At 40.2% G+C, this 15,343-nt stretch overlaps 1 protein-coding gene across 1 annotated transcript; it reads left to right on the plus strand.

Moving 5' to 3' along the window:
* Positions 1-1,268: 1,268 nt before the first annotated feature.
* Positions 1,269-9,584, plus strand: LOC138595559 (agouti-signaling protein-like). Its single transcript, XM_069666850.1, has 3 exons — positions 1,269-1,410; positions 8,208-8,284; positions 9,381-9,584. The coding sequence occupies exons 1-3, from the start codon at positions 1,269-1,271 to the stop codon at positions 9,582-9,584; spliced, it is 423 nt and encodes a 140-aa protein (XP_069522951.1).
* The last annotated feature ends 5,759 nt before the right edge of the window (positions 9,585-15,343 follow it).

Here is a 15,343-nt window from a genome sequence, read left to right on the forward strand (position 1 = left end):
AGCTTTATTTTATGATTTGTTGTCATCGTGGCATGTTTCAACATTTTGACTTTTATAGAACTTTATTCACGACATTCTGATTTGATTCTCTACATTTAGACTTTCACATGATTCTAAACATTTGTACTTTATTCTTTAAAACTGTGTTCATTATATTTCAATTATTTGCAACATCTGAATATTTTTACTTTATTCTCAACAATATTGTAAACATCTAAACTTTACTTTTTTCTAGACATTTCGTCCGTAATTCTCGGCATGTTTTGAACATTCTGACTTAATTCTCAACTCGAGTCTTGACATTAAACTTGTCTCTCAATATTTTGACTTTTTCTCCAAATGCAAATTAAAAACATGAGTTTTATGACTTTATCCTCTACATTTAGACTTTAATCTTAACCTTGTTTTCAACAGTATTCTCTATATTCGCTCTAGTCTTGATATTTCAACATTCTTTTTTACTTATTCTCAACTTTATTCATGATATTTCAACATTGTTCTCGACATTATTCTCAACTTTATAATCAATTTTTGGACTTTGTTTTAAAGATTATTCTTGAATTTTCAACTTTATTTTTGACTTCATTCTTGACATGTTTTTAAAAAATGTTTTAAGGCTTTATTCATGACATTCTGATTCATTCTCGACTTGAGTCTTGACATTTTAACTTTCTCCAAACGGAAAATTAAAAAAAAATGTATCCTTTTTTTGGTGTTTTTTGTTTGTTGTTTTTTTTGGGGCCCTTTCACGCTTCCATATAAATCTAACCTAGTACCCCGTAGGACAGGGGTGGCCAACCCTGCTCCTGGAGAGCTGCCTCCTGCATGGTTTAGGTTTCTCCGCACTCCAACACACCTGATTTGAATGATCTGCTCGTTATCAACCAGCTGAAGCTTCTCAGGGGATTGATAATGAGCAAAACATTCGAATCAGGTGTTTTAGAGTTCGGAGAAACCTAAACCATGCAGGAGGATAGCTCTCCAGGCGCAGGGTTGGCCACCCTTGCCGTAGGACATTATGTCTATGCTGCTGAGAGACGTAAAGCCAAAAAGGAGGCGTGTCCCGCGCGTGTGTGAGCCTCCTTCACAGATAAATTAAAGTGTGAGAGGAGTAAGAGAAGAGGAGCAGAGTCAGAGTCAGAGAACAAGACGCCAGACTCACTCTTTGGATACACGCTGATTGATCATTGATTTGGATCACACGCTGCTGCTGCTCCCTCTCTGAGCTCACTGCGTCGCCGGAGGCCAGGAAGCCGCTCACAGTCAGGATGAAGCTGACAGTACTCTGCTTCTGTTTTCTGCACGTGTCCTTTATCAGCGCGGGACTCCTCAGCACCAACGACCTGCAGTCCGCCGGAAGCAGCGGGTTGTCCCGCAGCGGCAGCAGGACGCAAACGCCTCAGAACACAGGTGAGTTCACGGACCGCGTCTGTAGTTTGTTAAGTCCGATAATAACTGTCATTAAAGTGTCACTGGTGTTGAAAATGATAGTAAAAGCAAAGATTTGTAACGTCTGTGATGAAAGTTATAATGACAGTTAAAACACATAATTAAAGTCTTTATGGGTAATAATAATTATGTAGAGAAGAGTTAGATAATACCACGGTTGTCATATAAAATTATAGGCATATAAAATGACAACATACGTATTTCCTTCAAAAAGAAAACTGCCGAAATGTAGGCTTAACTTGAGGCTTACAGTTCACTACTTAGCTTAATACATTGGGATTTTTTTTATGTGATTCCACATTAGAGGAATTTCTTCAGTGATTTTCTTGCAAAACCGGAAGAAAACAAATTAATTACTGCAATTTTAAGAGTTTTTAAGGGCCTGCAGTAAAGAAACACATGATTAGGGCTTTAAAACGGAGTCTTAATATCAATTTATGATATTTGTATATAATTTATGATAAGTGCTTTGTCTTTAAATACGTTTTTTTTTAAGTTAAATCGAACTTGTCGTCTTGCTAAAACATCTTTGTGTGAATGTTTCTGTCTGTATCCTGGAGTTTAACTTGCAGGGCGATACTTGGGCTCATGTTTAAGGATCAAGCAGAGTGGCACATTTTGTTATTTAGTATCAAACTGCAGAGAACGTCAAAGAGACCATGTTCGATTTAGCACGTGTGCTTTATTTTTGTATCTGTGTGTTTTGGCGTACAGAAGCTCAGTGAGTTAAAAACGGCGGTGATCTACATTTGAAGTCTGATCTAAATCGTTTTGTCCTCCGTGTTCATGAATGAAAGGTGTGAGAAATGGTGCTCAGCCACTATAATCTTTATAAGCTCTTTTATTTACCTTTTTCCCTCTTTGAAACCACAGACTGTGTGTAAGAAGCAACAGCCTCCAGGTAAATAACTTTTAAAGACACAGTGAAGTGTCTTAAAGCTGCATTCTTTCTTATGTCCAGCAGGGGGCAACTCCACTGGTTTTATGAGAAAATGCTCCTCCTTCTCTCTCTCTTTTTTCCCTCAGTAAACATGTTCCTGATGAGTTTATGCTCTCAATCTCTAGTTTCAAGTCTTCTTCAACACAGCATGATGTTCATTTAGTCACTGATGCTCCCATTGAGAGTCACACAGACCAGGAGGAGGGGAGGGTTTAGGGCAGGGCTACCTGTGACAAGTCGCTGACACAGCGACCTTCGATATTCAACCTCTCGTCCAAATATGGTCACTTCTGGCTGAAATAAAAAGTAAATGGCAACAGCTAAATAGATAGCTACGTCCACTTCTTATATACAGTCTATGGTAAAAACTGTTGATTAAAACAAAGTTTTTTGGCAGGTAAAACATGTTTTTTGTTGTAATACTACTTTAGCCACAAGAGGCTGAAGGTCACCACTACCACGTTTTCTTTGTGAGGTTTGTTTTAATTTGTTCATGCACTATAACACATTTATAACACATTTATAACACATTTATAGCTAAAAGAAAGGCAGGACAGTAATGCTAGATAACTTGCAAACCTTCCTTTAGTTTTTCACAAATGCGCTCCTGACATTTTCCGGAGTTGCCCTTTCACACACGTCCCTCACAGTACACTGCAGACGTCACAGTGTTGTGTGACCGTAACTGGCGAACAATTTCAGCATCGGCCCTCACAGCCAGAAGCTCCTGAATCTCTTCATCTCTCCAGTCTGCAGACGCCTCTGCTGTCGTCTTGTAAATGATCGTTCTTCTTCAACCTTTTTAATCGTCCTGTTATGTGTCGCTCTTCTGGTTTCTCATCGTTCCTGTTCCTGTCGATTACCTGCTGTGCTGACACATCGGCTCACCCTGCTGCTTGCAGACATTTCACTCAAAGGCTGGCAGGAAAAACTCTGCATTGGTGGTTTTCCAAAAACTTAGAAAGCAGTAGCAGAGGACAAAATTACCGAAAGTGACGCTGTATTAACAAATGTATCTGCCTCTTGTCTCTGTTAATTCGTAAACATCTGTGGGAAACATGTCACAAAAACTCTACACTGACTTTCTGCACAGTTAAGCATTAAAATGATGGACACATGAAAAAAGCATTACTGAAATATTGTAGGGCTGAAGCGGGGGGGGGTTACATGTGTGTATCTTTTTATAGAGGCACTTTTATTTACATCCACATTTATTGCGTCATAATTTTAGCCGTGTCATAACTCTGACTGCTCGCTTACAGGATTACAGTTGTCAGAGTGGCACCCAAATATGTAGAGAAAGAACTGAGTGACATATTGAGGCCTGTCAGCGTGTCGGCCTGAGGGTTAACACAGCACAGGCTAAATCACACAGCAGGAGAGAAACATCTGGACACAAGGAAAACACTGATTTCTAACACCAGTCCATCTTTTCCTGGCTTCTTCCTCCCCTCTCTGGAATCTAACACCTCTTTCATGTTGTTCGGAATTTTTACGCAAAGAAAGTGTTTATTTAACTCTCACAAACAAAAGGACCACATGAAAGGCACGGTAGCCTTCAGTCTGAACACAGCACAATATTGAAAACATGAGATGCAGCTGGATTTCTGCATGTTTTAAACACCATGTTCTGTCACTGAGGCCCCCTGGTGGACAGAGAGGGAAGTGACAGGAATCTGCAGATTCTCGGGTCTATAATATTTATATTTTCTGTCGTCTAATTATTACAGAATAATGATATTATGTTTTTATAGTATAGAGGAGATGTTGACAATATATTTGATGAGCCTCTACATTATTCGTTACATCATTATATGTATTATAAGCACTGATGATAATTGGGTAAGAGAAGGCCGGACCCACGGGTCAATCGAATACAGAAACACGCCTTACTGCCTTAACATTTTATATTATAATATATATACAAACTATACTGTATGACACATTATAAAATTAAGTGCATTACTCCTGCTTTGACTCCCAAACCCCCCAAAAAACATTTGTTCTTAACTGCATTCAGAACACGTTTAACATGAAGTTCATTTTGATAATATTTCTAATCTGTTTTATATTAAGGTGCTTTGGATAAGAGTAAATAAAGTAATAAGGCAAAATAATATATTTTTTAAAAAGAGCGTAATTTATCATTTTAAAGAGCATGATAAGTGTTTATAAGTGGATATAAAGTGTTAATAAAGGCCTAATAAAGTACGCATTTGCCTTATAAAGCAATGAAGAAAAAGCTTAATTAAAGTAAGATTGTTAAACTCAATGAAGTGATTTTATGAAGTTTTTACAAGTTTTTGATGTAAATGATGCTTTTAGATGATTCGTTTGATCCACACATAATAATGAATGTGTCGATGATAATAATCGATGAAGTCCTTAATGCCTGCTAACTAAAGCTTTTTACAAGGAGCTTAATAAAAAGCTTTAACATTTCTGTTATATATTTTTTTATACTTTATTTTTTCAAGATTATTTTCATTTACAAATTTACAGTTCATACTAACAGAAGTTTATAGTCACTATTTAACATTAGTGATATCTAAAAGATAGGTCTCTATCTATCTCTGAATCAGGTAACATGACGACAGCTACACCTTCAACAAGAAGTGAAAATCCAAAGAAGAAGAAACAAACTCAACGCTCAGATGAAGCAAACAGTCTGAAAAGGAAAGCGACCGTCAGCCAGGAAAATCAAGAGTTACAACCGGAGCCGACCGTGGACGTCTGGTATCTAACCAGAGACGTGTGCGCCCGCAATTCTTTTTTATCGCCAAACGTGCCGCCAAATGGAACAAAACTGAGAACTTCGAGATGATATCTTTAACATTTAATTAAAAATAAGCAAAATATACCGAAAAGACGACAACAGGAGCATTAGATAAAAAACAAAGGAACAGAAAGATGGCAGAGCTACAACGACTGAATTTACATTCAATCCAATACATATATCACATGTACATTACCATTTTTGTAATATAAAGTCTTGACTTGTTGTAGTATAACAAAATGCTCTTGTGATAAATACAAAAAATTATCTTCCTGTTATTATTCATAACGAAAACATCAGGCAGGTCTCTTCCTATAAATGCTTTGGGGTAACGATCGCCCGTCTGTTATCCTGCAAATACCACAGTGTAAACCAATGTGTCTGCAGAAACACAAAACAGAGAATTTCCTTGTGTGTATTCTTGAATGCAGCCAGAAACAACACATGTGTGAGCTCAATAAGACTTAAAGTATTTCCACATTTTGGACAGGACTGAGCTCAGCGTGTATTCTGACTATTTCATCATCATCAGAATCAGGTTTAAAGCTGAGCCACTTTAACAGTCAAGGAATTTAGCTTCATGTTATGGTGCAAAGCAACGAACAGGAAGAGAGCAAGTGAGCTGCAGGATTCTAAATAAGAGATGAAATGAAAACACTTGTAATATCGCGAATGGATTACTGCAACTCCCTCCTGGCAGGCCTTCCTGCATGCACATTCAAACCTCTGCAGATGATCCAGAACGCAGCAGCGCGACCGGTCTTCAATCAACCCAAAACGGCTCATATCCCTCCACTGCTCATATCCCTCCATTGCTCATATCACTCCACTGCTCATATCCCTCCATTGCTCATATCACTCCACTGCTCATATCACTCCACTGCTCATATCCCTCCACTGCTCATATCACTCCACTGCTCATATCCCTCCACTGGCTCTCAGTCGCCGCTCGCATCACACCCTGTTGCTCGCCTACAAAACAGCAACAGAAACGGCTCCTGCCTACCTGAACGCCTCACCCAGTTCTACACTCCGTCCCGAAACTTGTAACTTCTTTGTGCAACGAGTGGAGTCGCCCCCTGCTGGACATCAGAGAGAGTACAGCTTCAAGGCTTCACATTGGTTCCAAGAGACTGTCCACCTCCAGGCACAGCCTCTCATAAAACATGAAAATCAAAGATCCCCTGTAGAGATGTGACACTCTTAAAAAAAGCAAGCAGATGATGGGGATCATGTCATCATTTGGGGACCATGATTACTCAGGGAACATTCTGGCTTTAGACCCTCTTTTGTTTGTCCAAAATACACAACAGTCCAAACACATGTAGTGCCACATGTGATTCTGCTTCGCACCTTGATCTCAACACTAAATTGGAGATGCATTACCGTAATTCTTATAATACGGGTGATTTTTTTCATAATACTCCCAGGTGGAGCAGAGACACAAGTTGGAAGAAGAGTTTGCAATGAATTAACAATTTGTTGTTTGCTTTTCAATGCGTGAAAAGTTCGACTGTATCGTAACCATCACAGAGGTCTTCAGCTGTGCGCAGTGATAAAAAAATCCAGGACTGAAACAGGATCCTGGCTCCGAGCCTTTTTTAGGGGGTTAAAAATGTCTCCATGTGATTGGCTGATTCTGACTGTAAACATAAACGAAAGGGGAAACATTTTGTCTTCTATTTTTCTTTTTCTTCCTCCTCCACTCCCCAACATCTTACTCCAACAACTTCTTTATCTTCTTATACTTTTTCTTCCTCATCCTCTTTTTCTTCTTCTTCTTTTTCATCCTCTTTTTCTTCTTCTTCCTCCTCTTCTTCTTATTTTCATTCTTTTCTTCTACTTCTCCTTCTTCCTAGTCTTCTTCTTAATCCTCCATCTCTTCTTCTTCCTGTTCTTCATCTTGTTGTTGTTCTTCTTCGTCCACAACTCGCCAACATCTTCCTCCAACAACTTCTTATACTTTTTCTTTCTCATCCTCCTTCTTTTCTTCTTCTTCTTCTTCCTTCTCTTCTTCTTAGTCTTCTTCTTAATCCTCCATCTCTTCTTCTTCCTGTTCTTCATCTTGTTGTTCTTCTACTTCGTCCACAGCTGCCCAACATCTTCCTCCAACAACTTCTTATACTTTTTCTTTCTCATCCTCCTTCTTTTCTTCTTCTTCTTCTTCCTTCTCTTCTTCTTAGTCTTCTTCTTAATCCTCCATCTCTTCTTCTTCCTTTTCTTCTTCTTCTCTTTTTCCTTTACACCTTCCTCTTCATCATCCCCTTCTTCCTCCTCCTCTTCATCTTCATCTTCTCCTTGTTCTTCCTCCTCTTCTTTTTCCTTCTCTTCTTCTTCTCCTTCTTCCTAGTCTCCTTCTTCCTCCTCCATCTCTTCCTCTTCCTTTTCTTCCTCTTCTGCTCTTCCTCCTTCTCTTCTTTTTCTTCTTACTGTTCTCTTCTTCTTCCACACCTCCCTATTCATCTTCTTGTCCTTGTTCTTCCTCCTCATCTTCTTCTCCTCCTGGCCTCCTCCTTCTCCTCTTCTTCTTCCACGTCTTCCTCTTCATCATCTTTTTATCCCTCCTCATCTTCCTCTTCTTCTTCTAATAAAGATTTGTTTTTGTAACATATTTTAATTTGTGCAATTCCACTAAAAGTATGTAAACATTTATTTTTGTGCTTTTTTGTAACATATATAAAAACCAGAAAGAAAAAGAAAATACACATTCGGAACAAAAAGACACATGCACATGTAATAAACTAATACTAATACTGTAATACAGGCAAAAGTTAAAGATGTTGATAATGATATATATAATGATATATAATTGATAATATATTCCTCCAAAATAGCTGATTTGTTAGAGAGTTCAGGTGACCTCACATATCTTACATTCATTTCATGCAGGAGATACCTCAGGGTACGGCTTGTTAAATCATGATGTTGTGTCGTCAGTCCTCTGTATGACCTTGTATTTGATTATGTCTAACATTTTATACAACATTTGTTGATGTTTACAAAACTGTGCAGCAACAAAATGTCTTCATGTTGTTTCCACAGAATCTTTGAACCCGGGCAGAAAGAGGCCTCTGTTTGCGAGGAGAGGACAGTACGAACGGCAGAGAGTTCATGTGCCGGTAAGATCCGTGTTTATGTTCCAGTCACATTAAAGGGGAGAATTGTTATTCTAAGTGTCTGACAACATCACAGAAAGGTTCCCGACAGAGATAGACCTTTTTGTTACAGAGGAAGATGACTTTTTTTAAACCACAAACAGACGTTACATCGCTCTCTGCAGACACACCAGACTCCATTCAGAAAAACTGTAATTTTATCTCGCAGAACACAAGACTTACTGCTCTACTTCTGCCTAAACAGTTAGATAGAGGTTTATGTTGTTGTGCGACTCTAGTGCTTAGATCCAAAAGAACATCTTTTAACACAATTACACAAACAAACTAACTGATCATGGCAGCGATAGAGCTGCAAATCCTTGTTCTGTTTTTTTTGTAAAATTACTGTTTTTGTCAATGGAGTCTGGTGTGTGTGCAGAGAGCGATGTAACGTCTGTGTGTGGTTAAAACAATCATCTTCCTCTGTAACAAAAAGGTTTATCTCTGTAGGGATCCTTTCTGTCATGTTGTCACACACTTAGAAGAACAATCTGAGCCTGTCAGTGGAAACAACAAGAACTTTTAGTGGACTGACTTAGATCGATGAAGTATTACTTTGCAGCCAGTACAGCCAGTTTAACAGCTGCTGGGTGAAGTAATCCACTGGAGCAATTCCAGAACTGTTTGCATCTTTTAGTCATTTAGCCCTAACACATTTAAAAATAGGGCCCAGGTTTAAAAATAGTAGAACTACCCTTCAGGCAGAGACCTTCTTTATTTAGTAATGTTTTAGGGTTTTGCTGTGATTTCTATACTCTGCTCTTTGGTTCGGACTGTCTCAGAGTTTTAGCAACGGTTTGCAAACAGCTGACACGTCACATGTCACAATAAAACTTATCGTTTGTACTTCCACAGCTTGGGACATAGTTCTCCATGTGTACAAAGAAACAAAACAACTGCACAATAAACAGTTGTTCTCTATAAAAGTGTTGGCATTTGAGCTTGGAACATATGCACAAAGTTTACAGTTTGCAGCTTTCATTAATCAAAAGCACAAAGCAGAAGAAGAAGATGAGGTTATATTGACGTAACTTTCCTTATTTTTCTCTGCACCTTCCAGAAGCCCAAAAAGGTTCCTGCTAAAGAAACCCCGCCTCCTCCCGCCGTGGTGTCCAAACCCCCGAAGCCGAAGTGCTCTCAGCTGACACAGAGCTGTCTGCCTCAGTCAGGCTGCTGTGAGGCCGGTTCGACCTGCCACTGCCGCTTCTTCAACGCCATCTGCTTCTGCCGGAGGACAAACTCGTCACACAAGAAGAAGACATGAAGACGACTCAAGGAAAGACTCACACACTGCAGGCTTATGAGCAGAGATGCCGTCTATACGCTGCCTTATTTGTGTTTAGAAATGTTTCCACAGACTGATGCTTTATATGGCTGGATTGAAGGCGTCGTCCAGTAAATGAATGAGATTAAATAACTGTATACCTCTTGTAAAAGGCAGCTGCTTAGAAAACTTCACACTTTATAATTAAACTTTTCCTCAAACCTTTTTACTTTCTATATATATTCAGTATTATCGTCACATTGTTTGTATTGTTCACATTTTCAATACTGCTGACATTGTAACATGTAGAATTTCTGTTTGTTGTAGTTTGTTTTAGTATGATGATTATCTACGGTAAGCTCAACACAGTGCAAAGAAAGAAAAAGTCTTCGTTCAACAACACGTGCACAGTATTTACATGAAGTTCTGCAATACAGACAAATGCCACCAACACAACCAAAGACACAAATCCATGTGTTGTGGTATTTGGTTGTGTTGTTGTGTAGCTGAGAGCAAATCATCTGTGAACTTTGCCCTTGAGTCGTGGCCCCGCCCCTTTTAAAGTAGTCCCTCTAAGGGCCTTTTCACATTAGGTACGATTGCTTCGTACCTTCGCCCCCCTCTGCTCTCCGCCGCCAGTCAGCTTTCACATTAATAATTTCACTCCATACCCGAGTACGCGGTAGGACTCCGAAGCTGAAGGTGGCGGTAATGCTCCTCAAAAACAAGAAGAAGAAGAAGAAGAGTATCATCAACTACGCAACATTGTTTATGTTGACGTTCCAAAAGCGTGCGATCCGCACTCTGCCTACTATTATTCATGTTTTGGAGAAAATCTCAACGACTCTCTCACCGACATTCCTACGGTATCAGCCCTGGTTGATTTGGTACAGTCAGCTTTTACTCCTGATGCGTACCGTACCCAAGTACACATGAACCGTACTCGAGACCACCTTTTCAAGTGGACCCAGGCACGGATCAACGAACCGTGCCAAAGTGGTTCATTCATTCGTGGACTTTGGGGTCAAGTGTACTCAGATCCGGGCCCGGGTCCCTCATGTGAAAGCCCCCTAATATGTCTGGTGGTACACTGAGATCCCAGGGTCTTTGATAATTGAATAGCTTAAAATATGAATAACACAGTGTTTCATGGCTATTAGGAGCCTAGGTGTGTGTGTATTTTTACCGTCTTACCTGAGTTTCATCATCACTGTTAAAAAGTATTTCTTAGTTGTAAAGTGTAGTGTCATAGGAGGCCTCAACACAGCGGTTAATATCGCTGTTTTTTAGGTATTGTCAGGTATTTCCTAACATGAGCTCAAGGTAACCTGACCTTTGAGGTCAGCACACAGTAAAATGTTACTTGGATGCTGACGTAGTTTAAATCATGACAGCATACGAGCATGTGAGGGCTCTGAGGGGAAAATGTGAAGGCATATTTTTGCTCCATTGAATTCTAATCCAGCTCCACTCGAGCTCACAAACTACATTCTTACATACATTTTTTTATCGGTAGCTTTTGTGTGGAGCTTACTTATACGATCATTTTCGCCAAAATGTATTTCAGATGAATATTAAATATGTTTGTAAATGTGTGTAGATCCGGTAAAAGAGGCCAACAACAGCTCCTGATGTTAGAAACATAACCATCGCTGTCTTGGGAAACCAGTCAGTTTAAAAACCAGCAGACCCAACACAGGTCCCTCAGTTTACCACCAACTTCATCGTCTCTGCTGTCGGCCTGAAACCACAGAACTCGTCTTTTACCGTCCTTTGCTTTCTGTGGAGGTACACTACCAGTCTAAAGTTTGGACACACTTTCCCATTCCCATTCACATGAGAAAATCCAAACTTTTGACTGGTAGTGTAAATAAATATTAGAGGTACACTTTACAGCGCTCGTTTTCTCCCAGATGGGGGCGCGGTCGTTCTGCGGACAGGGAGGTGACGTCGCGCTGCTCTGGTCTATTTGCAGCATGTTTTCCAAATGATTTAGATCAATTTGACTTGTTATCTGTCTTTTCGCACGTGTTTATTCTTTCAGTGTTTTGAGCTCTGAAGCCCAGTTCAGATCAATGATTCACAACACAACAAAACAGTTTTAGAATGTTGCTGAGAAACTTGCAGCGGTGTGAGCTTGTTAGTTGCAGAGCGTCTGAAGCCGTTGCGTGGCGTTGCAGAACATTTGACTTGTCAAATCTTCAAATGCAGTTTTAGACGGAATGATGTCGCTGTTTCACTTCAGCCAATCAGGAAACAGCATAAGTTGGCGTAGCACCCTGTCTCTGGCGCTGCAGCAGCCGATGACGGCTCCAGATCCTCTCTTTCCAAGCTCTCCGTCTTCAACGTTTATTAATCAGTGTTACAGCTAACACTTTGAGCATGTCACTGTCATCCACTTCTTTTTATAACGAAAACAGAAATCCAGCTAGATAATTCATGTAACCTCAGCCTAATACTGACGTTATAGTATTAACGCAGGAGTACTGGGGTATGTCAGTGCGTTGTTGCTATGGAGACAGTCAGCTGTGTCTGTGTGCGTTGTGTTGCTTTGATGTGAACCGCCCAGTTCTAGAACGTTTCCGATCAGAGATACTTCTGGCAGTTGCGTCCAGTCTCGTTGCGAATCATTGATCTGAACTGGCCTTTAAGGCCACCGTAGTGATGTCCACAGTTGTTAATTACAGTTGTGTGAGAGAAGAAGGAAGAAATTCTCTATAAACCAAAAGTTGTTTTCTTTTAATGGAAATGCCATACATACAGTTACAAACATTGAACCAACATGGCTGTAAGGGCGATGCTGTGTTGTGAACATGTATGCATATTTGATGTATTCTGTAAGTATTTTTTCTGACTGCACAGTTTGTTGTGTAACACTGAAAACATTATTAAACCAAAGAGCCTGCACAAAGGCCAACACTTGCTGAGTGTCATTGTTGTACCTTTATTATGTGTGTCTGATCAGCTCCTATAGAGATTAAGTAAGAAATATGTTCATGCCTGGCTGATGCCTGGCTCTCAGCTGTGACTTTATTATGTACTCTGATATTGGAAATATTAACATACTTTACACATGTGAACAGCTGAAAACACTTGATTATCATGTAAGTCCAAAGATCAGACAGTTCCTTCTGAAATAACAGCATGAACCGTGTTATCAAAAACTTCACAAGCAAGATGTTTCACTTGTTTGGGAACAAAGCGTTTCGGCAGCTTTGATCCAGATTTGGTCCAGAATGTGCCAGGTCTTCCTCGGGCTGTTTGACATCATTCCACCAAGTTTTATGAAGATCAGCCGCAGAAGACAAACAAGCGGGACCAATTTGGTGGAAATTATTGATGCTCGGTCATGTGGATCTGACCTAAGTTTTAAGGCTCTCTTCTTTGGCCTGTGATACACTTTTCATCCAAGTTTCATTCAAATAGGGCACACAGTTTATCCTAAATCTTGCTGACAAACGAACAAACAAACTGCATTAAAAACACATTGAATCAGGATTACAGTTTGGACGATAATATTTATTTCTACACATCCCGTCTAAAATTGAATGTGTACTTCTACGGCTCTTTCCACATCCTTCCATGAATTCTTATTAAAATCTCGCCTGTAGTTTCTTATTCTCTCGTCAAACAGCACCAAAAACATGTCGGACTCCCTTAATGTAGACACAGCGTTACTCTTAGTCAACATTGTGCTTCTTTGTGAGCTACTTCCCTCGACCCATGTAACACACCTCCAACACATTTCACAAAAATCAGGCCAATAGTTTTGCTGTAATCGTGCTGACAAATGGCACCAAAGGATTCATAACCTCTTCGGCAAAGGTGAGGAACAGTTGGCCACTTTGGAAAAATAAGATAAATGGCTCTGCTGCTGAGAGTTGGATGAGAATTAATACCACCCTCATATATTAAAGTTCATTCCAGATAGCCCTGCTACTCAGTATATATTTTATTTATGTAATGTTTTATGGCTTTATTTAAGGAGGACAGCGGGTAGAGTCAGAAATGGGGAAAGAGACAGTGGGGCTGACACACAGCAAAGGGCCGAGGGTCGGAGTCGAGCCCTGCGACGCTGCACCGAGGACTGAGCCATGCACTTGAACCACTGAGCTAAACCTCTATTTACGTATTGTTCTGTTGGTTATATCTCTATCCTTTTTTGATTTTTGCTCACTCTGAGGCAGAAGATGTTGCTGAAGACCTTTGTAAGACATAAACATTTATTTTATGTATTTTTATCTTTGTTTAATTTCTTTTTGCTTTTCCTCAGAGGCAGAAGGTATTTGAAGAATAAGACATGAAACTGTGTGTTGTTGTTTTACTTGCTCTGTTATCAGTCGGGCTGCACGGTGCTGCAGTGGTTAGCGCTGTCACCTCACAGCTAGAAGGTACTCCGGCTTCCTCCCACAGTCCACAGACATGCCAAATACCACTTTGATTGCTAAACTTGTTAGCTTAGTTTAACGGGATCCCAGGAAGTTACTGCACTTGGCTTCAAAGTCCATCACATAGCCCCACTGTAAAAAACAGAATAATATATTACTTGTACAAGATAATCATCTCATTTCTTTTCATCTTTTCACAAGCAAGTCTGAATTGGCTCCATTATACCAACATGAATGTGATGGTGTGGAAGGTGTTTGTCTGCTGGCTGTTTTTAAACACATACACACAGCAGTTCTCAAAGACATATGTGAAACAGGGAGTTAAACCATAAATAGCAGAAGCAGCATGAAGTCTTGAAGCTGCACAGCTGGAATGAACATCACATCAGCAGCAGGAGGTTTTATGGATGTATGTGATTGATCTCGATCGAGTCGCTTTCATGTTGTGTGAAGAGCAAAACGCTCCCTGGCTGCCAAACAAGGGAAGCAGAGGGAGAAAGCTAATCCAGGTTTCCTCCCCTCCAGCGAGAGGGAAGATTGATTGCTTCCCGCGTGAAAAGTAACTCATGCATATGGCACACCTCTGTAGGTGAGAAACAAGTATTTGAATGAAAGCAAACGGCCACCTAACACCACCTCTTTATTTAGGATTTACATGCTGCAGTTATTGATACACCTTCCTTAGGTGCCTTAGCGTTAGCTGATAGCTTAGCCTTTGCAACCCCTAACTGGTCTCAAGCTCCTCACTCTTGTCCAAATATGATCACATCTGGCTACAAAAAAAACCCTAAACAATATGGCGACAGCCAAAAGGACTTACTCGAGTCCACAGACCAAAAGTTATAGTGGCTGCATTCACTCACACAGTCTGTGCAGATGCTAAAGTGACTGCTAGGCTAGTAAGCTCTATTAACCGTGCAGCTAGCAGTCCTGCTGTGAGCTCTCTCCTCTCTCTGGAGAACGTCTGTTCTATATCCTTCTTACTGACCGTCAGAGGCAGTGCTTAACACTGGATGTTATCCATCTCGCGCATGCGCGGTTCGAGTATTTAATATCAACAAAGTCACATGTGACCTGGGATGACGTAGGGCAGCCCTGCCTACATAAGCCAAGGTCATCGTCAAAGATGTCCCCTCGTATCTTCTCGCAGGTAATCTGCGAATGCAGGTTGAAACTATAAGTTAGAAATAAAAGCAGATAGCTAATACTATGGCTAAACTTAACTTTGCCGACAGACCGGTGTTTTTGTCCGGTCCGGGCAGCATAACATTTCAGGTAGATAAACGAAGGTGTCTTCGCCGGCTCCGAAGCTCGGCTGGAAGGGTAAGTATTCTCCTATTGTTAGCTTTAAAGTAACGTTAATATATTCTT

Source organism: Semicossyphus pulcher, unplaced genomic scaffold (genome assembly GCF_022749685.1).
Source record: "Semicossyphus pulcher isolate SPU_LCO1_2020_fin unplaced genomic scaffold, fSemPul1.0.p SCAF_18, whole genome shotgun sequence".
NCBI lineage: Eukaryota > Metazoa > Chordata > Actinopteri > Labriformes > Labridae > Semicossyphus > Semicossyphus pulcher.

Coding starts and splice junctions, on each gene's coding strand:
- LOC138595559 (XM_069666850.1), top strand. CDS start 1,269: ATGAAGCTGACAGTACTCTGCTTCTGTTTTCTGCACGTGTCCTTTATC. Junction 1,411..8,207: donor GCAAACGCCTCAGAACACAG/GTGAGTTCACGG, acceptor TTGTTTCCACAG/AATCTTTGAACCCGGGCAGA. Junction 8,285..9,380: donor GGCAGAGAGTTCATGTGCCG/GTAAGATCCGTG, acceptor TGCACCTTCCAG/AAGCCCAAAAAGGTTCCTGC.